Source organism: Botryllus schlosseri, chromosome 2 (genome assembly GCF_051294905.1).
Source record: "Botryllus schlosseri isolate E-star chromosome 2, Bs_hap1, whole genome shotgun sequence".
Taxonomy (NCBI): Eukaryota; Metazoa; Chordata; class Ascidiacea; order Stolidobranchia; family Styelidae; genus Botryllus; species Botryllus schlosseri.
In genome coordinates this window covers 4,981,018-5,004,781 of record NC_137237.1, presented here as the reverse complement: position 1 = coordinate 5,004,781, position 23,764 = coordinate 4,981,018, and the positions used below count along the sequence as shown (strand labels likewise).

The following is a 23,764-nucleotide window of genomic DNA, read 5'->3' as shown; positions in this document are numbered from 1 at the left end:
AAAAGCTGATTCATTAAAACAAACTCCCAATGAATATGAGGAATAGCGGTAAACAGTGTATCGCCGGAGGGGGTCTGGGGGGCGAATCCCCCCAGAAGTTCGGTCTGTAACCCTATGGGGGGCCCAAGACCAAAGTTTTTGGGGGGGGGCCTGACGAAGTGCTGTTACGGCCCTGTGCACACTGATAGCCGTTGCAATTCCACATTATACAATACATCTAGGACTGGTCGCTATTGTGCTAAATGGGCAAGTTTAGAAGGATAATAATTACTATCTCTTCAAGTACCGGTATAAATTATTCGAAGCATAAAAAAAACGTTAATGCAGCCTATACAAGTAGCTATCACATACCACAATTTAACGGAAAATAAATAACAGCTACCGGGGCCTACGATACAATAAGTACTTAAGTATCGTAGGCCCCGCAGCTACATAAGTAAGGGAATGTATTTGCTCTGCATTACGTATTGGCCGTCGCTACTATATTATTCCTGCAAGACAGTCAAGAGCGGTGATTCCCAAGTGCGGCCCCCAGATGGCCTTCTTGCGGCCCCAAAAATATATTAAGAAATCGATTTATGACAAAAAATATGTAATTATAAAATACTCTTGCTTGGCTTGGTCTCTATAGTTTTTAATTATAGAATTGCAGGAAAGTTGTGAGTATATAGACTCCTAACGTTACGTCACTGCTGTTTCAATGCAATGTGCCCTAACTTTTCAGTTGAATGGGCAGTAGCTATAGATATAAATAGGTATTGATAAATTTCAAAACCGGAGGAAAATCCTGAAAAAGTATAAATTTTTCCAACTTCGTGGTCGCTAGACTAAAAAAGAAAAAGAAGCTCAACTCCCGGAAAATACAGTTTATCTTTCACATTAACAGGCGGTTGATTGAAAAAAGGGTCAACTTTCCGGTCCAGCTCCCGAAATAGTCGCCGTAGCGTTCCCACAGTGCTGACGTAATGTATATCAGTCGAATTTGCCCCTATATGTAACCAAAGTCCTCAAAAAAGAAGACAAAATCTCAAAAAAGAAGACATATCATCTTAAAAGAGGACGTATGGTAACCCTATGCTAACTATAGATATGCAACACGTGACTCGCGGTTGAATACGCCGAAATGCACACTGCTTCGTCGGCTAAAAGCAGCATAATTAGTAGTCCTATTGTCAGGTCCGTAGCTGTCGCACCCCTAATCCCCCAATTGAGGGGGGCCGAGCTCGAAGGGGGCACAAAATTATTTCGTGAGTTAGCATAAATTATAGAGTATTTTTTGAAATTTATGCAACTTCTTCAAAAGTTTTTCGCGCTATGCGCGATTTCAATTCGCCACATATCTTGCTTATTGGGCACTCTTCCCCAAGAAAAAATACGAAAGATTTATAGAAATGGGCATATCACCGTTGGCCATGACAGCACCACAACGCACCCAACTCATAGACGTATAAAGTTTTAGGCCATGTAACATGTGACTCCAAGAAGTGTGTCAGAACGATCGGCAGCTGACCAAAAACTTCGAAATACCAGAAAATTCGTTATATGTACCAAATACATATAGGTTTAATTGTCCATATAGGCGCCTAAATGACTGGCGCCGAATGTTCTTGTCTTGGCAATCTGAACCTCACAAGACAAATACCATCCCGCAGGAAAGAAAGTTATATGCCAGTGAAGATACCAATCTGAAATCGTGTGATCTTTCAGTTTAGTAGGTTTGGGCAATTCTACATTTTTTTATATAGCAGACAGGAGGTCACGAAATAACATCATGTAAAGAAGTCATACCTAGGGGTCCGCCCGCCCGAAGATGTTTAATTTTACGTGGTCTGCAGTTTCAAAAACACTTCTCACTCAGCACTACCGGTTAATCTAATTACGTGGGCAAAGAGGACAACCATGCAATTCCCGATCTTATTCACCGATTTTACATGAATTATTGAAATATTCGCGCGTCGCGCTGTCTCACCAAACAGTACAATTTTAATTTCGTTGCAAAAGCGAACAACGTGATGCGGGGTCAGTTTATCACCCTATGGGAGTCTGGGGTTCTGACGAATTGCTGTTACAATCCTGCGAACGGGTATACCCCCGGAGATGTTTAATTACTATTGCGGGGGCCTATACCTTTTAAAACACACCTCATTCAGCTCTACCGGAAAATCAGTTTACGTGAACAGAGACAGGATGAAAATTGATAGCAATACATGCAATTCCCGATAATATTGACCGATTCAGTCATGAAACTAAAGAAATTTCTTGCGCTTCGCGCGTTTAGGCCAGGAAAGCTGATTCACTCAACGGACACCCAATTCAGCAGATAAGTAGCGGTAAACAGTGTACAGTTTCGAAATCTCGTCAGGGCAATAAAACTACTCCGAAATAGCCACGATGACTGTTTGGGTCTGTTTCATAGCCGTAGTATTCGTGCGGCTCCGACCGTACTCTGAAATTCTAAATTTGGCCCTCACACCGAAAAAGTTTGGGAACCACTGGTCAAGAGTCAAGTCTGTTGTATTCTGAAATCGATAGCGCGTTTCACTGTGCTGCGATTGTCCAATTGTTAGCGAATAATGCATGAGGCAAATTCGTTTGTGCCTCACCTGGCTCTTGTTTCTCTGCGATGGCATTGTTTGTAATAAAGCCGAATGTTGTATTCCTTGGCGATTTTGAGGGGGTTCTGGTGGTCTGACACTGTTAATATTTAGATTTTCGGAATCAGTGTGACGATAGCATTTGATTGATACCAGTTGTTATGAATTTATTTATGATAATATTTATGATGAATTGCATTGTCGCAGGTGAGGCACGACCCGCCCGTGCCTCACCTGTGCCTCACCTTACGTTTGGCGCTGTATTTTTTAATAATAATTATGAAAATTGATGATGTCGTGTGAAAAAAATGTTTAAATTTAGTTATTTATGAACATCGATGTAAAATATCAATAATCATCAACTCATGGTGGGTTTGCACAATTTTCACTTATTCGCCCTGACAGGTGAGGCACTGCCTCACCTGCCTCATTGGACCGCTCGTCACTGCTGAATTAGTTTGGGATATCGCTAGGTCTCGTCAGCCGCCTCCCTCTACTAGCATTCGTTTCCACTTTGAACTGTCAAATATAGCGATTCCCTGAGCAACCACACAGCCGCAATGGCTTTGAAGGACGATGTATAATACTGTTTACAATGATTTTTGCCTCTGCCTCGCTGGATTTCAATCACCATTCTCGTGGTGTTTTGAATTCATGAATATTAATTATTAATAAAAGAATCAGCTCTCGAATAGAACATAGGACAAGGGTCGGCAACCTACGGCCCGCGGGCCGGATCCGCCCCGCCAAGCGAAATCGTCCGGCCCGCGACATTATAATTAGTTATCACAGGAATACGGCCCGCCGTTTCATAATGAGTTTCAATCTGCAGTGCAGCACTGCATCAAAAAAAATGCGGCATTGCTACGATATAATAGTAGCCTACATCGTATTAGTCTATTGTTACGCCATAAAACGAAGGTGGTTGAAGTAGGAGATGGAGATAGACTAGACTGGATCAGTGCTTATCAATCGAGTGTATCTCGCAACCGAAGGTGCTCCATACTTTTTTGAAGGGTTTACCACTCTAACGGGTTGTGACAATAAAGGTGTTCTTCCTTTGCTTCAAAAACGCTTGGAACATCTCAGACGCAATGACGGAATCTCAAACCGTTCAATTATAGATAACTAGCCTACGTATGTTAGTTAGCCTATCTATAGTTTGATTTTCCAGAAGGCATTGTGTGCCAAGACAAAAAACCTGAATAGTGTTTTGGCCGCAATGGTGAAAACTGTTAATATGATTTTTGTCTCAATAAGTGAATCAGTTACGCCAGATATTACTAGAAGCAGAGAATCAATATGGCGATGTCATGCAGGCCTATATCTGTCATGTTCGCTCATTGAGTCGAGCATCAGCTATGCTTACACGAGTGTATGAACTGAGAAATGAAATAGCAACTTTCCTCGAAAACACAAATATCGCCGACTCATAATCTTGTAATCGAAAATGGGTATCTCATCTTGCTTTCCTGGTACATTTAACGTCACATCTGAACAAATTGAATTTGCAACTCCAGGGGGAAAACAACTAAATACATGAGATGTTGAGGCACATACAAAACAAATCTGTGACTCTGGAAATGTCAACAGTACAAAGAAAATTATGCTAACTTTCCTATACTGGAGGAGAGAAAACCTAGTACCAACACTACATTTGTAACTGTGATACGAAATTTACCTACTGAATATTCACCCGCTTTTCCGACATTCCTTCTCTACAAAATGAATCCTGACTATTCAGTACTCTGTTTAATGCGGACGCCAATACCATTGCCTGAAAATTTCAAATGGGCCTTTCTGAAATGCGATGCAGTTGAATTGAATGACAAATTTCATACAAAGAGCATATCGCTGCATGACTTTGACAAAGACTACGTTCTTGAAATTGGTCTTTATCCCAGCTTGACCAGCAATGCAAAAGAAATTGCATCGATTTTTGTGAACAATAGTTGTGAACAATGAAATTCACGAAGAGCAAGCTAAGATCACGTATTTCTGACGTCCATTTTGAATAGGGTCTGATTCTTGTCAGTCAGTCAGGTTTATTAATATTTTCATTGTTTCAAAACATCACAAGACTGCGATACAATGAAAAGATAGGAGGGTGTCGAAACAACTTGGAGTAGCCATTAAGATCAGACACCCACCTTAGCCTAGGCGAAGTAAATAAGAGGCATGCACACTGAATGAAAAGTAATGCAGAGAATATAAGACGCAAGCGACAAAATGGTGTGGCATGTGGCGGAGGGCGAGGTCGATGTTAGGTCGTGGTCCGGTAATCCTGAAGACTGGCTAGTATTGATTTAGAAGAAATTGCTTGTATTTCGACTTGAATGCGGACATGCTCGACGACTGTCGGATAGCCGGCGAGATGCTGTTCCACAATTGGGGTCCGGCATACTTGATAGAGCAATGCGTTTTCTTGTATTCAGTCCTGATCATATGGTAGTTGTTCTTCGTTGACGCGCGTGTGCTGTACTTGTGCGCTTTTGTCTCCGAGGTGAAGTAGTCCTTGAAATTTGAGGGACATTGACCGCAATGGAACTGATACATAAACTTGGCAATTTCTAGCTTCCTCATATCTTCTAAGTTTAGAACACCAAATCTTTTGAGAAGCGATTTATCAGTTGCACATCCAGGCCTCCGTGGGGCTTTGGCAATGATACGGATGATCCGATGTTGAAGTTTTTGCAGTGGGTCAATTGTATTCTTGCAGGCAGCACCCCAACAAAGAATTCCGTATTGTAACTTTGATAGGAATAGAGAGTTGAAGAGTATTAACAGCACGCTGACTGGCAGAAGCACGCTGACTTGTTACCAGAAGTTGAAAACCTTTCACAGAGCAAGCTGCGTCAATTGTCACAATTATTCTGTGTTGTTGAAGTGTAAATACATGTGTCTTCTGATTGGTATGATTGAGATTGCAGCAATGTAGGATAATATACCGAAGTGAGCGTAAAATATAGTACTAAGAAAAATTCCGGCCCGCCAAAAAGTTATACACCCGAAATTTGGCCCGCAACTAGCAAAGGGTTGCCGACCCCTGACATAGGAGGATGCGGAAAGAGTAAGGAAGAGCGTCGACCTAGAGAAAGACAGCTGAATCTTCAAGATTGAACACTGTTACACCGGGCACTAGGCCAAGGTGGAATAGGACGCTGTATATTTTTGCCCTTGATGCTTTTGCGGCATTTACACACGATTTGTATATAAGCATTATGCCAGGGTCGGCCAACCCGTGGTCCACGAGAAGGTTTTGAGTGGCCCGCGAGGTGATTTCCGAAATTTCTAATGTTATCAAAAATGGATTACACAGATTGTGAACTTGTGAGGCCAACCAAAAATTTGATTAGTCTGGTCGCAACACTTGAGATGTGATGACTAAAATATCAGTTCCGACGCATTGGCAGATCCACGAGGCAGTCACATACTGGTAGATCTTCGTACAGTAGGCTACAATAAAGCAGAATGATTTGCGATAGATTTATCAAAAGAAAAAAAAACTCTACCTACACGCTTCGCGCAACATGTTGTCACTCGATTTCTTGCTTTCAATATTGTTGCCCTCTTGTGAAAATGAAAGAACGCCTAATGTATCAGATTGAATCTAACTATATTCGCGATTACGAGACAGAGTGTCGTTCAACATATGCGACTTTGCGTTTGCACTCGCAGAAAGACCGTCGACTAGGCATAAAATGATTGACGCATGCTGGTTGAAACTATCGATATGTAGGGCTGTTCAAAAATAACTTTTTTTCCCGGATTCCAGTCATGCACTGATTGAATTGTCAGGTTACCCTAAAAAACGCTGCACACCAAATTTGGTTCAATTCTAACAAGTATAAGACTCTGCAGATCCAATTAAAAATTTTAATTTATTAGGTAAAATATTTTGAAAAAATTTTCAAATTTTTCTGCCAACCCCACGAAATTGTTGAGCTGTCTTCAGAGACGATGCAAAACAAATTTGAGTCAATTCCGACCAGTAGAAGCGGAGTTATGTGAGTTTTTCGATGACAATCCTTGATCGGTGGCCCGCGCATCAGTTCGTCAATCGAATGTGGCCCTTTGGCTGGAAAGGTTGGCCATCCCTGCATTATGCACACCATTAGTAGATGAACAATTGAACATATACGGCGGATGGCAGATTAAGAGGCCTTTACTGGTCGTTTGAACACCCTTTCCAATCTGTTCATTACATCGCATTGTGCGACTTGAGCAGATCAGAATATATATGTCTACGGTTATCCATCCCCTGTGGTGTCCATTTAATGAGTAGCCTATGTTACTACTAATCCCACATAACTGATAATATTCTATGCTGAAATACTTTTGATGGACAATATATTCACTGCAATTGTACTTCATGGCAGGTTGAGGCCCAGCACACTGTCTGTCACCAATATTGATACAGATATATCTTTAGTTTGACGAACTTTACCCTCATAAAACGATTAGGTGATAAAAGTAACAGAGCACCGTCAGAGCCAGCCAGGGCTGTAGAGTTTCGTTAAATTTTCTCTTGGGGGGGAAGTTGGGGAGTTTGCTTCAACTCCAACGATTTTTTTTTTGTGAATAATGTAGGACAGTGGTAAAGTAAACCAACACCACAGCCCTGGTAAGGCAATGCACTGTTAATGCATGCGTACTGAGGCCATGCGTTGCTATCGTTACACTACATACACTGTAATGTAGGCTGATCTGCATAACGAATTTCATACTATAGTAGCCAACCTATCATTCTATGAAAGTCTGCTGTGAAACACTAAGATCTTCCATTGTCTTGCCAAAATCTTCTTTCCGTGTTAAAATACAACGAAAGTCTATGGGGATGATACAGAAAAATATTCAACTGCTGATTTTATGGTATGCTCAGCTCACTCTCAAGTGTACCAAAACACCAGTGTAAATAAAAAAGTGATAAAAGAAAACGAAACAACAATCAATTGACCATTGTATTCAAGTCAATTTCCATCGATGCATTATTGTTATGTGTAGGGGTTTTACATTTACAAAACAACAAGAATGTAACTGTTGTAGGGTCGCGAGTCCTAAAAATCACGATACATTAATCACGTCAGTGTCCTGCTAATGCCGAAGCTTGGTGGGGTTCTTGAACGTCTGTGCAGCTTGATATTGTAACTGGTACGCCATTGCGTGTATCTTGAAACCAAACAGTCGCGGAGTAAATTGGTTCACTGGACGCTTTGGACGATATTCCGGGTGTACCATGAAGAGCATGTGCGGGAATCCAGTTCCGAAATATGCTCCATCTGTATGGTGATGTCGGGACGACTTGGGGGTGTACACATCCAGGCATTTGGGGCAGTAGAGCTTGACCATAGCTTCACCAGGTACATCCGACAGCCCGATCGGAAGAGTCGGTTGGTTTTCACAGTAAACTCTTGAGCAATGACCAAAATCTCCTTGCTGGTATTTTTCTAACATCTGTGCGATACCACGATTTGTCAGTATGTATCTGGCGTGTATGAGGCCGTAAAGCATCTCAGCAGCTTGCTCGATTAGATCAGACTGGTTGGGGTTATCATCGAGATCATCATCAGGTTCCAGATCGAGAATCATATCCAAAGCTTGTCTGTAGTGTGGTACTTGTTCGTTGAGGCCCGTGAGATTGAATTTATCTTGAATATAATCTTCATCGACTTCGCAAAAAAATTCATTCCCCCTCAGGCCGCAAAACCATGATATCCATGAAACCTCTTCCGAAGAACTCATCACGACAGTAGAGGTAGTAAACTATGACTGACTACTTTGCAACATACCCTGACAATGCAAAAGAATGCTGTACAAATGATACAACACTGCTATGATAACAATTGGAGAAATGAAGACAAAGCAGCAGCACCAAGGTTTTTCTCAACCGGTATGGATGAGTCAACTAGTTGCCAACACGTTGTCAAAGGAGCTGAAGCTGTTATGAAGCCAACAGCGAAGCAGCATGCACTACAACAGACCTGGGCAAAGTGCGGCCCGCGTAGCTATTCTGTGCGGCCCACGAAAGGTTGCTTGGAATTCAATACATAAAACGTCGGCGGGGTGGTGGAGGCATGAAAACATCAGAAGGGGGGCGTGAAGTCGAAGTTTGATGAAAATGTGTTTCGCGGTCCGCGCGATTTACCCCATCTTATAGTTATTGCTCTGAGTATTGTCCGACTCTGGTATTTCAGTATTCCCCCATCAACAGCAATAACCTTTCATGCCATCGAACTATCCGTTGGGATCGCTAGCATTATGGTTGCACATTTTTAATATTTTGTGATATCAAGATAAGGGGGGCGCGAAATTTTTCACTATCATAAAAGGAGGCGCACCTCAAAAAAGTTTTGAGAACCACTGTTTTAGAGTCTAAATAGAATAACTTGTACAGGGGTTTAAATGGAGTTAAATAGTATCATGTTCAACATTGTTTCGAATAATTACGGCAAATATATATTTTTCATCAACTCACTTTCTCATTACCTAACATCAACACATTCATTGAACAGCATTCATTAACAATGATATTTAGAAGTATCGGTAAAATGAAAATACGCTGGAGAGCTAAAATTCTTCACTCGGCCCGCCAACGTATTTTCTACTTCTTATTTGGCCAACGGAGGAAAAGAATTGCCCACCCCTGCACTGCAATGTTAAATGGGAAACAAAATGCAAAAAGAATCATTTTGGTTCATAGATTTTGAAGGGAGTATTTATTTTGTCATGTCGCCGCAATGTTGACGTACGTATCTATTTGGCCAATGTCGCCAACCATTCTACACAAGTAGCATTACAATTCCAGCTGTCCAATTAGACTATAATCAAAGCGAAATGCCGGTAATTTAATTCTAATCAAACTGAAATGTCTATGCTGTTCCGAATATAGAAAACATATCAATATATTAATTCTAAATCTAATGCTACTCAAGTAGAATAGTTATCGGCTTTGGCGACATTGACAAAATAGATACACTAGATTCTGAATGTAAAATTTTAGAACTTTTTGAAACTGACATCAAAGGCTAATAAAGTTCTAGCAAATCAACATAATATTGAGTTAGCTATGTTTATGATTTGTTCAGTTCAACCTCTAATACTCATCACACATAACGGGGTGAAAGGTCACGCATATAAGCGTTTTAGTAGTTGCAAGGCCAATCATCTCAAGAATTCGTAACGGTAGTGGATATATAAATCAAGCTCGATATGAGACTACACATAACAATTATTAAAACGGTACATGTAATATGAAATTCTGTTTCATGTTATAGGATAGTTTGTTTCCAAAATATTCATGCATATTGATTTTTATTGATTGACCAATAACGGGAAAACTGCAAACAACCCTAGCTTTACATATACGAAGCACAGCACCATACTAACAAAAGGAGGCTAGTGAAAATAATTAGCATTCGCGGTGGGTGACTGGCGACGATGCATTTGTGCCGATCAGTATAGCATTTGTGGTGGGTGGGTCAGCTCTACTGCCCAAGACTGGAATCGGTTGTTTTCGACAACATGTTGTGCGTGACATACGGATTTCTCGCGTGATTGGAAAATTTTATCCGCGTGACGGAAATACTTTTCTTTTCTCTCTGATTCGATAATGAATTACTTATTAAACGACACAATGTGCTGCTATAGCTAATTCCCGTTGTAGTAGGCTATACTACTACAACTTGAATTACTAGATGATACTAGTCTTGAACTTCAGTCATTCGCCAACGAAAACTATTGATACATTTTACTGGCTTCGATCATCCATTTTGAAATGACGAAATGAGAAGAAATGTGACGGGTATAGTACCGGTACTCAACATCGGATTGGTAAACAACCAATTACAAGTCTCCACGCTAAAGAAAGTTAACTCACTATCGCACAAAAAACAAGCCCCTATCCAATGCTGTCAAGAAGTACAGAACCAATATCAAAATGCGAGAAACTCTGTGGAGCGTTCAGCGTTGTTGGCCAAGTCGGGTAACTACTTGTCGATACGGCGAACCCTGAAAGAGAAGCATTCCTCAACTCCGGAATACCGGTAATTTTGTTACATCGAAAGAAATGACGATAGCGACGGGGGCTCTGCAAGCGGCGACGACCACAAAAAAAAACGTGAACCATTTACAAGGTTTCTCGTCTACCACGCGTTTCATCCATATTTAGACATCATCTCGCATCTTATCGAATTCATTTGTGACGTGAAAAATCATAATCGAACACGGTTTTTCATCGGGCATAAATAATAGCATAGGATTTGATTTGACCCCGAGGTGGTCAAAGTAGTCAAGAAATTCACTCAAGTAGAAGTAGAAGTAGTGTCATCATAACACTACTTTAGGTAGAAATAGAAGTATCGACGCTAAAATCTACTCAAGTAAAGTGCGTATGGTTGTGAGAAGCAGTAATAAACAGAGGTGGTCAAGTCCAGAAAGCTACTCAAGTAGAAATAGCGACGGAAAATCCACTCAAGTACGAGTAGAAGTACTTCTTTCATGTGGAACCTAGAATTACTTGAAGTAGAAGTAGAATTGATTGACTTTAAATCTACTCAAGTAAGTATATGTAGTTGCGAAAACGATCATATTTTGTTCTCCTGGAATGTCAAAAGCTGCAAATGAAGCTATGCGGGAGGGGTGAGAGCTTGATTCATTTTGATGCATCCCAGGAGATGTAAATTTTTGACAGAATAAGCAGTCGTCCACATCATGGGATGTAAATGTTAGTAGTGATATGGAAATGCAATGATATAATTCTTTGTTTTCTCGAACACCCCGTTTTAGAGAATATCATGGCATGGCGCCGTCCCCATATTATAAGGCCCCTAGTTCAGTCGAGGAACAATACGGAGAAGTTGTGTCGGATACGGCTTTAACACTTCGCGTGATAAGTTTAATTACAAATATGGCAGATCGAAAAAATGAGATATAGTGTATAGCTTTATTTTCGGAAAATATAAGGCATCACTACACTTGCTTTTATGCTTCCACATGTATGTTCTCCAAACAGAAAACTGAAACTATAATTAGAATACAAATACTACTTCTAACAAGCGGAAAATAACTTTCATGTCTTTGTCCAGAAAGTTTCAACGGTGGTCTACTAAAACAGGTCTAACGTTGAAAAAGTCAAAGTCCACTTTTCCAGATTAGGACACGTCATGGGCTGCTAGGTATAATAGGTAGATTGCGAGACGGAAGTTTCAAACGTTATGGGGCCATACTTTCTGTGATGAAGTATTTGATATAGGCGACAATGCAGTGTGAACGGAACCACGCAACCCGGTATCTAAATTATATTCAGCGATACTTTCGTTAAAACAGATTTGTCACTCCATATCTATTATGCCCGAAGCGCAACGAAAATTCAGGGTATCGCATGACTTTTATCAAAATTAAATGTTGGTACTACGTGAAAACAGCCCAGTCAGTCAGTCAGGTTTATTAATATTTTCATCGTTTCAAAACATCACAAGATTGCGATACAATGAAAAGATAGGAAGGTGTCGAAACAACTTGGAGTAGCCATTAAGATCAGACACCCACCTTAGCCTAGGCGAAGTAAATAAGAGGCATGCACACTGAATGAAAAGTAATGCAGAGAATATAAGACGCAAGCGACAAAATGGGGTGGCATGTGGCGGAGGGCGAGGTCGATGTTAGGTCGTGGTCCGGTAAACCTGAAGACTGGCTAGTATTGATTTAGAAGAAATTGCTTGTATTTCGACTTGAATGCGGACATGCTCGACGACTGTCGGATAGCCAGCGAGATGCTGTTCCACAATTGAGATCCGGCATACTTGATAGAGCAATGCGTTTTCTTGTATTCAGTCCTGATCATATGGTAGTTGTTCTTCGTTGACGCGCGTGTGCTGTACTTGTGCGCTTTTGTCTCCGAGGTGAAGTAGTCCTTGAAATTTGAGGGACATTGACCGCAATGGAACTGATACATAAACTTGGCAATTTCTAGCTTCCTCATATCTTCTAAGTTTAGAACACCAAATCTTTTGAGAAGCGATTTATCAGTTGCACATCCAGGCCCCCGCGGGGCTTTGGCAATGATACGGATGATCCGATGTTGAAGTTTTTGCAGTGGGTCAATTGTATTCTTGCAGGCAGCACCCCAACAAAGAATTCCGTATTGTAACTTTGATAGGAATAGAGAGTTGAAGAGTATCAACAGCACGCTGACTGGCAGAATGTAGCTAAGGCGGCGAAATAGACCGCATACCTTCGATAGTCGTGGTTTGAGTGATTGTATGTGACTCTTTCAGGACATGTCCGAATCCAGTAAAACACCAAGGTATTTGGCATTTTTAGTGTTGGAAATTGGTTGGCCAGCGATGTCAACGGTTAGGTTATCGCAGGAGTTCACGACCAATAATTGGGATTTCGCAGCGTTAACCCGAAGGCTATTATGGGACGTCCACTCATGCACTTTGGGCATTTGATCACTGGTGACGGCCCCCAAATTCCTTAGGTTATCTTTCTTATTGGGGGATTAAACTACTTCTACTTGATAAACTGAAAATAGCGAAAAGTAAGTATAAGTAGTTCACAAAATATTACGAAGTAGGAGTAGAGGTAGCGAAAAAAATATATACTTGAGTCAGTACCAGAAGTAGAGGAAAACTACTTGAGTACTTCGAAAAAGTAGAAGTACTTCGTTACCACCACCTCACTAGTAATCCGAAATGAGGTTGTTATAGTTTGATAGGGTTTTACAAACGAATACCGAGAACACCATTATTTAGGGACCTTTTAGGGTTACCAGAATACGTCCTCCATTTTGAAGAAAGGTCCCCTTTTCGCCCAAATGTTCTCCTTTTTGACAATCTTTCTTCCTTTTTGCCCTATGCCCAAAAAGACCACGAAAGACGTTAAATTTTGGACCAACAAAATATAGACGACGGGTTACGCGGGAGTCAAATCAGAAAAATAATGTTTTTTTAGTTAACACTAATAATATAAGGCGAAAGCTGGTATTTCGGGAGTCAAATCGTAAAATGACCTGCTTTTTTCAATCTCCAAATATGGTAAACGTACCAACACTGATCATGTACATTGTCGAGAATGGACATTGAACATTAATAAGAATGTATTGCCCTATATTACTCCTAGTTGATATAGTTTTGACATGAATACTTTTACTCGCTGAGGCGGGTTTGTTTCGCCCAGTTGCCATGAAGATTGCTCTCATAATAGTCCGATAAGCATATATCCCAAACCTTATATCAAATAAATATTCGTCAGAATATATTTTCATCTGCCCAAGACACTCACAGCATTTGGCTGAGTGCCCGATGTCACAGTATTTTCGACCTAATCTTCGTCGTTTTTTTTTCGTTCTTGCTCGGTCTGGTCTATTTTTATTCTTTACCGGTTCTTTTTCCTGGTCCTTTTGAGTATCCGTAAGAACAGCGACACGGTGGACATTGAACAAGGAGTCCAGAATAACCTACCCGATAGCGGGACTTGATCCCGGTACAATAATAATCGGGGGAATCTGATAGAAATTTTATTATCATAATGATGGATCCACGTCTTCGTCGGTCACGTCGCTAACAGTGCTCCCGTCACATCCGTCGTAATTTTAGACTCCCCCCGGATTTGTGGCTCACCTTGTCGAAGGCTGACAGCCGACTCCCGTAGGTTCCCGTAGATTAGTTACCTATAATATATTACTCGACAGCTGAAGAAAGTTTGAGGAGACGGCAAAATTCTACAAAAGCCACAACTTTAGATCCTCAACTTATGTATGTCGTCGAGCCAAGATTCGAATCCATTACTTTTCATTCAGTGTGCATGGCTCTTATTTACTTCGCCTAGGCTAAGGTGGGTGTCTGATCTTAATGGCTACTCCAAGTTGTTTCGACACCCTCCTATCTTTTCATTGTATCGCAGTCTTGTGATGTTTTGAAACGATGAAAATATTAATATACCTGACTGACTGACTGACTCCATATTTCATACCCCCATCATGGAGACTTCTTCCATTCGATCATTATTTCACCTGATACTTTCATCTTTCGTAACTATCGCATGATTTCAACACTCATTGTAGTAAACTTATGTTGCTAACTTGCTAAATCAATGCTGACAGCAGACGAACATGGACAAATTTTTATATGCTAGGAGGAGCTATGGAGCAACTAGTGAAAGCAGCAGAAAATGCACGAACTCGTTTGCAACTCGCAACGGTACCTAGCATTAGTGCCTGAAACTTCTCAGCAGAGAGCTTTATAGAGTTATGTGAGTTGATCAATTCTGCAGCGATTCTCTATTCGCATTCAGCCAAAGTACGTTCTGCAATGTCGTCTGCAAAACCGATGACGGCCGGAGAAATACAGCTGTTTAAAGTATTACAGAGAGCGAACCTGTTATCATACTACGAATCGTTTATATCTCAAGGTTGGTTGGTCCGATATTCCGGTTTCTAGTTGCTTTTGGCTTGACCTACGCTGAGCTAATAGGAAAATAACTGCAAAAGTGGTCATTAGATGTTAGATGCTGTATTCTATATGTTGTTGATCATGAATATCTATCAATCTTTGGTTGGTACATATATCATGTATTTTGCGCCGACTTTTATAGTTACGACATATCTGCATAAAGTTACCACTTGTATCATGGTGGTGACGGCCTAAATTTTGTCTCAAAATAGATCATCAGTTACCCATTACAGAAGTAAGGTTAAAATGTATACTTGAAGTTTTGTGTGATTGATATATTTATCGTTATTTTTGATAGGTGGTGATGATGTACAGCAATTATGTGAAGCAGGTGAAGAAGAGTTTCTGGAGATTATGGCCCTTGTTGGAATGGCATGTAAGCCATTGCACGTCAGAAGACTGCAAAAGTCTCTTCAAGAATGGGTTACTCAACCTAATTTGTTCCGATCATCAAATCCAAATGTGAGCAAATTTTTTTATTTTGACTTGATGGAGTGATGCAATTGTAGGCCTGGGCCTACCATTCCAGAACAAAAAATTGCTACTTCCAACTGTATTTGTTACAATGCACATGAAGAAAGTTTTCTCTGTGCTTGAAATCATGAAACTATGGAATCTTTCTAAAAGTATTCCTGATTACATGAGTAGGCCTACTTTTCATTCATAACTGAAGTGACTAGCCTAGTCTTATAGATTACTGAATACACATAATACACCAAGTATATGATTAAAATTTAATTACAGCTTGTAGTTCATGTAGTTCTAGATAACTAACAGGATGTGCATGCATACGTCTAATACTGACGCCATAGATATAAATTCATGTTGTTCGTTGAAGCTGTTCTTGTTACCGTTCGAACCCATCAATTCATACACCCTCTAATAAAGGCTCCTCAATAAACAGAGTTGATTCAGCAATGAAATTGAATGCAAATTTACTGCTAACCACCTAAAGCCGGGGTGGCCAACCTGCTGCCGTAGACACGTAATTCAATTATTATGTGTCGGCCGCTGTCGACATGCAAATTGAATTTACAAATTGAATCTCGAATTTTAGAGAGGTTTTAATTGATCATGCTATTTTCTTCGTGCTACACGCGATTCAATGCGACTTCATCTTTCCATTTTAATATAGCAGCGCCCTTTTCAATCTGAGCCCCACACTTATATATGAAAGCACTCTCTGTCATCAACTCTAACGGTGAATTTAATCACATGGGAAGAATTCATAATAATGACGAAATTCATTTGTGAATCTGAAGAGTCTGAAAACCATAATAAATCCCAGTGGTTATCCATAACATGCCCACTCGCGGTTTTGGTATAGTAAGCCGTTATGAAAAAGTTGGTTATTGTTTAACATGGGTATATATCGTCCAGTTAGTTCATTACGGATATGCTCTGGAATGCAGCCGTAGACTACATAAGTAATCGAAATGCCGCCGTGAATAGCAAAAAGGTTGGCCACCCCTGACCTAAACGTTCCATACTATGATGTTCATTAAACTAATGAAGCTTGTAAAATGTTGATGATTCAGCTTTACATGTACCAGTATGTGCTGTTTAGAAGATTCAGATAAGGGTGACTGTGCAATTGCTGCAAATTTTATGGCATATCCTGTTTAAATGTCCGGTGATGCCATGCATTTTTGCAGTTTCGAAATCATGCCCTGCCCATCATGCCAGTAAGCGTTGAATTGAAAGGTGCGGCGGCACCACATCGAACAGACGCGACGTGCATGACCACTACGGTTAGTCTAGTCGTGATAAAGTATCGAACGATGTTATTCAACTGCATTCAGCAATCTCTACATTCACGTTGACACATATTTGTCAGCAACAAATTTTTCGACAATACATGCAAAGTATGAATCTTTAATTCGTGTACGAGGATGGTCAGAAAAAAGGTTGTATGCATCAAAACCAGAATTTCTTACCTCTAAACCCCTATCATATCACTTAGTGACAATTATATACTTGTTTTCAATGCCTATTTCAAGACTGAATTTATCAATAATATTGTAGCCTTATCAAAATTCTGTTCCGTCAATGCCTTCGCTGAGACTATTATCTTTATCTTGGTATTATTGTCTTTCAATCAATGTATCTCCTGTTATTGTACTCGCAACGAATTCCCATGCCTAACAATTCAACCCTGTCTGTTTCACTCGTCCAAGTAACATTTTGAGCTAGTAATGTTATCTTGTTTCTGGATATATATTATGTAGTCACAGGAGGATGATCATCAATCGGGTGCTTGATAATTAATTATGATCCTAATTCCTATTTCTGCACCTCTACTTTTTGTATTCATCGTGCAGAAGTGAGGCTCACCACAAATTTTCTATTTACTTAGACCTCTGGTGGGACAGCGTACGTGAGCAGATCGCAAAATGGCAACAATGTATTTAAACTCGGTAATTCTGGTTGCAAACGATATTACGAACGAACACCGAAAGGCAACAAGACAACAGAAAAAGAGGTCAGGTAGATTTCCTCATTACTGAAGTTGCATGTTCACTCTCTGTATGTCATTTGTAGATGAACGATGATGGTTATACATCAATCCTTGTAGACAGTCTTGTACAGAGATTCTCATCTTCCCAAATGATGTCTTCAAAAGAGGTTTTACGTCGATTGCAGGTATGACGCTGTGAGATGATATTGTCTATCACCCGTGCTGATGCACTTTGCCTTTGCAGGCGGACAGAAGCTTGAAAGACATTGCCACTGCCGTCAGCAACGATGACCGTAGTAATTTAGAATCATTGTTTGCAGAGTATATCAAGAAAAACATGATTGTGGGAGCACACTCCTCAGGAAGGCATGAGGTATACGCTTCTTATCTTGATGTCACTCCAGTGTCCATTTACTGGATTGGTGTTGTTCATAGGAGGATATGGAATAAGCCAATACTAGTTTTTCCCCTTGAGAAATACCATCCTTGCGTGCTAGATGTCTCTAGGGGGGCTGTAATGCCAGTGCCATACCGGGAATAGATTTCTCTACATCATTTGCAAAACAAGCTGGTAATTCCCACTGGGCTACTGGTTGCATTGCCCTTTCTTAGTTTGTCTACTTATCAATATTTTATTTGATGGTTCATTTTCTCTGACATTGCCATTGTGTATATGGAGTGTTGGTGTACAGGAAGGCATATCTCTTGGGAGGAGACCTGTCGATTATAAATGTGACTGGTGGACAGCATTGAAGAATTCTTTTCTTGTTATTTTCTATTCCCAGCGCTGCTCCATTTTCGGATATGCCATATGTCGTGACAGCCAGTTTCCGACTCCTGGGAGATTGGGTTCTAGTTCATGGAATAGTTTAATTAATCTTCATTCCTCATCTCCTTTCTTTCTTTTCAGACCTTGGTGCACGGCGCAGCCGTTAAGCTCTGCATGGCCGACCACGGATTTGTGTTGAAAAAATCCGAGCTACGCGCTACTGCGGAGAAGATTGCCTGCGAAGTTGAATCGAAGCTGTCCAGGTTGGTATTGGGATTGCGTTATTGTGTTCTGCATCACATTTCCTGGGGAATGATTGTAAAAAACGTGCGTACGCTGGTAGAGTCTTTGAAACCAAACATTTCTTGAATGTGACGGGATTATAATGCTTGGATGTATGCATTTGATTGACGCAAAAGTGGTTAAAGTATTAGTCATTGTTGGTACTCGAGTAGAAGTAGAAGCAACCACCAACCAGGTTTGCAATGACTCGCAGTCGCGATTTTTTGGTGACTCACCTTGACCCTAGTCATTTTTTTGAAATGCGTAAAATGACTCGAATCGAGTCAATTATTGCATTGACTCTACTTGTACTCCAGTCATTTTACATGACTCGAGACTAGCACGGCAAAGACAGACATTTTATCGTAACTTCGAAGAATAGTAAAGTTATCACTATTGGCATTTCGGCTATCAGTTCTGGTATTTGGAATATTATGAATGCGAGCCGTTCTATATCACTCTAACAGAGTTGAAAAAGGTGGGTCGACCTGGATTGAACTGAAAACCGAACAGTGAACACTGAACACGATGTCTTGGACTCGGATTGGAGTCACAACACTATGACTCAGACTTGACTCGGTGGTGAATTGAAAATGACTCGACTTGACTCGAGTCAATACTATAAAAGTGATAATGACTTGTGACTCGGAATCTTGTGACTTGGTTACAATCCTGTTTGTCGAATATCTGTGATAGCTATTAGCTACTTGCGAGTTGTTAACCTTTGAGACAAATATGCAGGGGAGTGTTGTGACCGAGCGTGCACCTGCGCAGACTATCTTTATTAGGTTAGTCAAACTAGCGAATATGTATTATCTTTTACGACTTCTTGTTCAGGCGATCCTCCATTCGTCTGCATGGCAGCACGAATCAGGTGAGTTACCCGCCCGTCGGCTCTTCTAGTTCGATCTTGTAACTTGTGCCGACTCTCCCAGTCTCACGTTCAAGAACTCACCAAGACTCTTCAAAATATCCAAAGGCAAAAGCAATCGCTGGAGAAACGCCTCGAAGAAGCGCAGGGAAATAAAAACGCGATCCAAGAGAACGAATTTCAGGTGGGCCAGGTTTTGTACAGCCGTGGATCGAAGACCAGGTGAATAGATAGCCTGATAGTCGTTATAATGTAGCGGCGCTAAAATGTCGCAGCAATCGTAGCTTTGTGCTGCATGTTTTCCGCACTGCGATAAAGCCAGTCTAGGTTTAAGAGCTTTGGCGGTGGTAGGAAAGTGTCAAATTGATAATGCATATTGGTAAAACAGTTCTTCATAAATTCCGGTACTCCAGGTGACTATTGACTTGAAACATGACAACAGGGTTACCGTAATTTGGAAATGTAAAAAGAGGACGCTTTTTCAAAATTTTCCGACTTACAATCATAGAGTAAAATCCGGAAAAATTTTAAATTTTCCCCAACTTTGTGGTTGGTTGACTGGGAAAAAAAAGCTCATCACTTCGTCTTCTCCACTCCCCAAAAACACGCTTTTTTACCATACTCTTCCGTTGGTTACCTAAAAAAATAAGAAGGTCAAGTTTACGACCCGGCTTCCGAAATAGCTGTCGGAGCGCTACTTCAGTGCTGATTTACTGTATCTCACTCGAATTTTACCCTATATTCGAAGAAGTTTCTCAAAAGAGAGGACTAAATCTCGAAAAAAGGACATTTTGGCGTCCTCCGAGGATACTTCCAAAAAAGTCAAAAAAGAGGACAAATCCTCGTCAAAGAGGACGTACGGTAACCCTACATTACAATCAATACTCGAACCGTTATGCGTAGCCCCAGTCCTTGTCTGGCTTTCATGTCATCTATGATGCAAAATAAGATCCGCCACCTATGTCACAAGATGTGTCACCCTGTAGCCTATGTCTCTTGCTCACAGAACACTCTCGACCGTCTAGCGGGGGAAGAGTTATCCGTCCGTGACGAAAGACGCGACTTGTTGGAGAAAGTACTCGAAGAAAGCAGAGACGTACAACACTCGCCGGTTACTGTGTTAGAATCCGTTTGTTTTCATCTACAGCACTATTTCAGATCTCGGACACGGCACCGGAATCGGTTTCAAGCTGTCTGGCAGGTTGGGACAGTCTGGCAAAAGCTCACAATTTGTCTTTGGGCAATCTTCAATCTCAACCGGCTTCAAAGAAGCAAGGCGAAAAACGCCCGCGAGCTCACTCGCCCGCGTCACGAACTACGTCTCCTGTTTGTGATGCGGAGCGCACGCCGCCTCGGACTGCCGAAGGTCAGTGCTGCAATAGCTAGAGCAGCGGTTCTTGACCTGGCAAACCCTTGCGTTAATCTGCAAGCATTTGGCAAACCCCAAATTTTTGCCTACTCACAAAAACAAGAATCTGCATTACACATCTATACATAAGTATAGAATAATGCTTCACAAGATGAACTGTGCATCAACAACGGTGTTGAAAGAACAAAATCGTTGAAACATGACTTTTACACAAAACGAAAAAATTGTAATGAGTATTTATGCAAATCTTCTGCTGTATGTGTCGGGTGTGTGTCTTGATTTCCAGCGAACGCCGGTCAAGAATCACTGGGCTAGAGATTGGAGAGTGAGCTCTCCTGTATCATGGAATGTATGCAGATTTAGTTAGTAATGAAGTATTTTTTCATTTTCAAACTACACACTTAAGTTTTGACTACTTGCAGTTGAGTAATCGGGTGAATGTGTTACTACTTACCTTGATACTTGAACAGTGTATTGCGCAAAACGACTGAAATGCGCGTGAAATCGTTTTGAGAACCTCTGAAATAGCCGTCACAGTACCTGCTGAATAGATTTTCGAATTTTGTTACCTAACTAGTCGTTTTGCGTTCGTCGCGAGGATGCACCAAGCGCCATCGTTACCTGTCGAAACTACACCATCCATTGACCAAGTATACTCTTTGAAACTACCGTACTTGAGCGCCTCTCTGGGCTTCCATTTTCAACTTTTGATAGGTCTTGGTAATCGCTAACTTTTATTTGTACTTTGACTACTTTAACCACCACTGAATGCATGTTCTTACTTCAGGGGACGACGGATCTCCCACTGCTACACACGGCGTGCGGTACGGAAAGCGAAAAATGTCCAACGGCTCACGGGATATTGAAGGAACTAAGAAGTTGATTACGGCTTCGGATTAGTTTTAAGTGCTATGCATTCGATGTGAGTGGTCTGCTCCGAGCCAGTGTAGAATGCCGGGAAAGCGTGCCGTGAATGGCTTCCAACCCGACCTATTTCTCGATCGTAAATTCTGTTGCAAAGCATTACTGCATTGCGGCGCCAGCGAGGCGCAAGAACTGCCTGCATTGCTTGTAAGCGAAGTTGTTTAATGGCGAATGCTGTATCTCGGTTTTGCGGTCATGTCACACGCACAGTGTGGTGTGAAAAGGGGCGAGAACGCTTGTTATGAACACGATAGGGTTGCCTACCTTGAGATCCTGAAAGAGGACACTTCTTATGAATGACAAAACTTATATAATCCGACAAGAAAACCGGTAATACCGGTAATCTGAATATGTTTACTAGAAATACTGCTGTGTTGACTAGAAAAAGGGTCCGCTCCGACGTAATTTTTTAGTAATTCTTGCCGTCACTGTCGTCAAAATCTAGGCTTCGCGTTGTTTGGTTGTGTCTGTACCATCGCCTGGCTGTCAAAGCTATAAAGGGGGACGAATCCTCACATAGAAAGACGTATGGTAACCCTAGAATCTGCATCATGATCATTGAAATTGCAGTAGGCCTTCCTGTGGCGTGGGGGTGTCACGAAAACCAGTGCATTTTGGCAGACTTGGAAGACTAGATAATTCTTAGCCGAGCGAGATAGTGTAATGGTTATGCGTCCGGCTTCTCGAGCGGTAGGTCGTGGGTTCGATCCCCGGCCGGGTCATACCAAAGACTCGAAAAATGGTATCCGCAGCTATCCTGCTAGGCGCTCAGCAATCACGGATAGCATGGAGGAGAAAAAAAAACGGGGGCGCAGACTAGATGACCTCATGGGGCCGTATCGCAACTCCGTCGCCAAAGCATCTCGATGGTGCAGGCGAGAAAGAATATCATATCTCTCTCTCTCTCTCTTATGCTTACGGGAATGAACTCTAATTTCGGGAACTGTTGGTTGTGTGAATTAATTTTTTTGATATTTGTTTATGCTATTCCGTGCACACGTTTACGAGATCATTCTGTCTCCACTCTTGATATGTAGTGAAGCGAGCCAGGCAGTATCAAGTGGCGAACGTATTTTTAGTGTTTAGGATAGAATCCTCTCAAATTTTTAAATATTCTCAGTTAGTTGCATATATGAATATTAAACTACGTATAGTTGCGTGCAGGCTTGGTGTCGTGCTATTTCTAAACCAGAACGGCTGCTTATGTAAATTGATGATGGACATTGGACAATACCCACGGAGTATGCTACAATGAAAATACTACAATTGAATTCAGCGTAGGTTACTGCACGAAGGCAGCGCCGATCACACTTCTGTAGAGAAAAATGAAATTTTGGAGGGTAAGAGAAAGTTTTTACTAATTATGTAGCATTAGGATTGAGAAGTCATATTCCTAATTAACCACAAACATGTGGAAATAGTGGCAAACGCTATGCACCTTGTGCTAGTTATACATTGCGACAATAATATGAGCAAGGGAGGGTAGAGCTTAGGATTGTAATGACTCGAGACTAGGGCGGAAAAGACAGACATTTCATTGTAACTTCGAAAGATGTAAAGTCACCGCGTTATTGATATTTCGTCTATCAGTCCGGATACTTCGAAAATAGGGCCGGAAAGCTGCCAGGACGGAGAAAAATTACGATATTTTGAATGCGAGCCATTCTAACTCACTCGACAGTTGAAAAAATTGGGTTGAACTAAAAAACCTTAATGAACGCAATGGCTTGACTCGGTGGTCAATTGAATATGACTCGAGTCAAAACGGTTACAACCCCTAGTACAGCTAGACCACGGCCTGCGCAGGATGTATATTGGGCTTATTGGACGAAGCGAGATAGCGTAGTGGTATATTCCACGGCTGCAGCACCAATGAGTTGAGAGTTCGCGGTCTACTCAGGGATTCTTACTTTCTTAGTCTTAACAAAGTGTTGAAGGTTTTTCTAGGCTTCTCGCCATCTCATCCGTTAAGGAGATGATGTACGGAAGCCTTGAACCTAGGGTTCTGGTTTAAATCATTTTGCCCTTGATTAAAATCGATTTTA

At 41.2% G+C, this 23,764-nt stretch overlaps 2 protein-coding genes across 4 annotated transcripts; one reads left to right on the top strand and one right to left on the bottom strand.

Moving 5' to 3' along the window:
- Positions 1–7,542: 7,542 nt before the first annotated feature.
- On the bottom strand, positions 7,543–8,384 carry LOC145433120 (casein kinase II subunit beta). The gene has a single exon (XM_080310058.1). The coding sequence runs from the start codon at positions 8,334–8,336 to the stop codon at positions 7,689–7,691; it is 648 nt and encodes a 215-aa protein (XP_080166184.1). The 5' UTR covers positions 8,337–8,384; the 3' UTR covers positions 7,543–7,688.
- Positions 8,385–14,728: 6,344 nt separating this feature from the next.
- On the top strand, positions 14,729–22,884 carry LOC145433119 (NGFI-A-binding protein 1-like). Of its 3 annotated transcripts, XM_080310055.1 has the most exons (12): positions 14,736–15,005; positions 15,345–15,508; positions 16,702–16,797; positions 17,403–17,528; positions 17,588–17,689; positions 17,749–17,877; positions 18,415–18,536; positions 19,393–19,429; positions 19,491–19,610; positions 20,433–20,522; positions 20,585–20,792; positions 21,583–22,884. In XM_080310055.1, exons 1-12 carry the CDS (start codon positions 14,906–14,908, stop codon positions 21,693–21,695), a joined length of 1,407 nt encoding a protein of 468 aa, XP_080166181.1. In that variant the 5' UTR covers positions 14,736–14,905; the 3' UTR covers positions 21,696–22,884. The 3 variants fall into 3 exon arrangements, with proteins under 3 accessions (XP_080166182.1, XP_080166181.1, XP_080166183.1); XM_080310056.1 differs by lacking the exon at positions 20,433–20,522 and having other exon boundaries at positions 14,729–15,005; XM_080310057.1 differs by lacking the exon at positions 16,702–16,797 and having other exon boundaries at positions 14,743–15,005.
- Positions 22,885–23,764: the final 880 nt, after the last annotated feature.